The sequence below is a fragment of the Myotis brandtii genome, unplaced genomic scaffold (genome assembly GCF_000412655.1).
Source record: "Myotis brandtii unplaced genomic scaffold, ASM41265v1 scaffold334, whole genome shotgun sequence".
Classification (NCBI taxonomy): Eukaryota; Metazoa; Chordata; class Mammalia; order Chiroptera; family Vespertilionidae; genus Myotis; species Myotis brandtii.
Window position 1 is genome coordinate 1,075,688 of NW_005362885.1, and position 2,069 is coordinate 1,077,756.

The following is a 2,069-nucleotide window of genomic DNA, read 5'->3' on the forward strand; positions in this document are numbered from 1 at the left end:
GCCTAACCCCACCCTAACCCTAACCCCAGCCCCAGCCCCAACCCGGAGCAGAACCTAAGCCAGTGATGGCGAACCTATGACAATGCGGGTCAGAGGTGACACGTGAACTCATTTTTTTGGTTGATTTTTCTTTGTTAAATGGCATTTAAATATATAAAATAAATATCAAAAATATAAGTCTTTGTTTTACTATGGTTGCAAATATCAAAAAATTTCTATATGTGACACGGCACCAGAGTTAAGTTAGGGTTTTGCAAAATGCTGACACGCCGAGCTCAAAAGGTTCGCCATCACGGTGCTGTCCTCTCCTCTGTTTTTACTCTTTTTACTTATGCTCTCCCCTCTGTCTGAAGTGCCATGTCCCCTGCATGTCACCAGACTGACTCTTGCTCCTTTAAAAAGACTCAGCTCAGCCCCTACCCTCATTCCATCCCATCCCAGGCTAGGAGACTTCCCTGGAATCCCGAGTCCCTGCCTGAGTCACCGTCCCAGTACTTAACCCTTTGACTGGACTTGGTGATTTCTCCCACTACCAGGGGTGGGCAAACTTTTTGACTCGAGGGCCACAATGGGTTCTTAAACTGGACCGGAGGGCCGGAACAAAAGCATGGATGGAGTGTTTGTGTGAACTAATATAAATTCAAAGTAAACATCATTACATAAAAGGGTACGGTCTTTTTTTTTTAGTTTTATTCATTTCAAACGGGCCGGATCCGGCCCACGGGCCGTAGTTTGCCCACGGCTGCCCTAGCCCCCAACACAGGGGTGGGCTGAGGGTCAGGGTCAGGGAGGCGTCCCACCCCCCAACACAGGGGTGGGCTGAGGGTCAGGGTCAGGGAGGCGTCCCACCCCCCAACACAGGGGTGGGCTGAGGGTCAGGGTCAGGGAGGCGTCCCACCCCCCAACACAGGGGTGGGCTGAGGGTCAGGGTCAGGGAGGCGTCCCACCCCCCAACACAGGGGTGGGCTGAGGGTCAGGGTCAGGGAGGCGTCCCACCCCCCAACACAGGGGTGGGCTGAGGGTCAGGGTCAGGGAGGCGTCCCACCCCCCAACACAGGGGTGGGCTGAGGGTCAGGGTCAGGGAGGCGTCCCACCCCCCAACACAGGGGTGGGCTGAGGGTCAGGGTCAGGGAGGCGTCCCACCCCCCAACACAGGGGTGGGCTGAGGGTCAGGGTCAGGGAGGCGTCCCACCCCCCAACACAGGGGTGGGCTGAGGGTCAGGGTCAGGGAGGCGTCCCACCCCCCAACACAGGGGTGGGCTGAGGGTCAGGGTCAGGGAGGCGTCCCACCCCCCAACACAGGGGTGGGCTGAGGGTCAGGGTCAGGGAGGCGTCCCACCCCCCAACACAGGGGTGGGCTGAGGGTCGGGGTCAGGACTAAAGGTCAGCCCACCCCTCCTTGGGGGTCACACTAGGCCTCAGGGTGCCACCCCCAGATGGGGCAGAGTCGGGAGCAGGGCAAGGGCTGGGGCTGAGGTCAGGGTCACAGCGTGGTCCCCCCGTCTCCCCACCCCCTTTGCTACTCGGATAAATTAGGCCTCCTGGATTCGGCCAACAAGCCTGACCAGGAACAAGGCCAGAGGTCAGGCCTGGGGTCAGGGCCCCCCGGATGCTCACACGGCGGCCTGGTCCTCAGGGACGCCGCCCACAAAGAGGTCTGTGTCCAGGTTGAGTCCATCAGTGCCACTGGGGCTCTGGCCCAGGACGGGGGGCTCGCCGTCCACCGAGAGCGTCCCCTGGCGCCAGTGCCGAGACAGTGAGCGGCCCCCAAAGGACGGCACCGAGGGGTGCAGAGCTGCGAGACGGACACCAGGTGGAGGGGACAGGACCAGCCACAGCCCTGCCCTCCAGCCCGAAACCCGCCCCTTCACCAACCTGACCCCTCAGCCCAGCCTCCACGCCTCAGCCCCCAACCCTGGCCCCACGTGCCTGCCTGCCCCTCCCCAGCAAGGAGGCCCTTACCGTTCTCACAGACAGCGCCCCCCCTGCCGGCTGGGCAGCTGCAGGTGAAGGCTCCCCCCGCGTCCTGGTCCTGGCAGGTCCCCCCATACAGGCAGGGCTGGGAGTCA

At 61.4% G+C, this 2,069-nt stretch overlaps 1 protein-coding gene across 1 annotated transcript in view; it reads right to left on the bottom strand.

Annotated features, from left to right (window-relative positions):
• The window catches only part of AGRN (agrin), a 53,231-nt gene that overhangs the window by 5,845 nt on the left and 45,317 nt on the right, over positions 1-2,069 (bottom strand). The window contains exons 18-19 of the mRNA XM_014543786.1: positions 1,963-2,067; positions 1,618-1,795 (exon numbers count right to left, since the gene is read on the bottom strand). Of these exons, the coding sequence (XP_014399272.1) occupies positions 1,618-1,795; positions 1,963-2,067 (283 nt within the window). The remainder of the gene's footprint in view (positions 1-1,617; positions 1,796-1,962; positions 2,068-2,069) is intronic.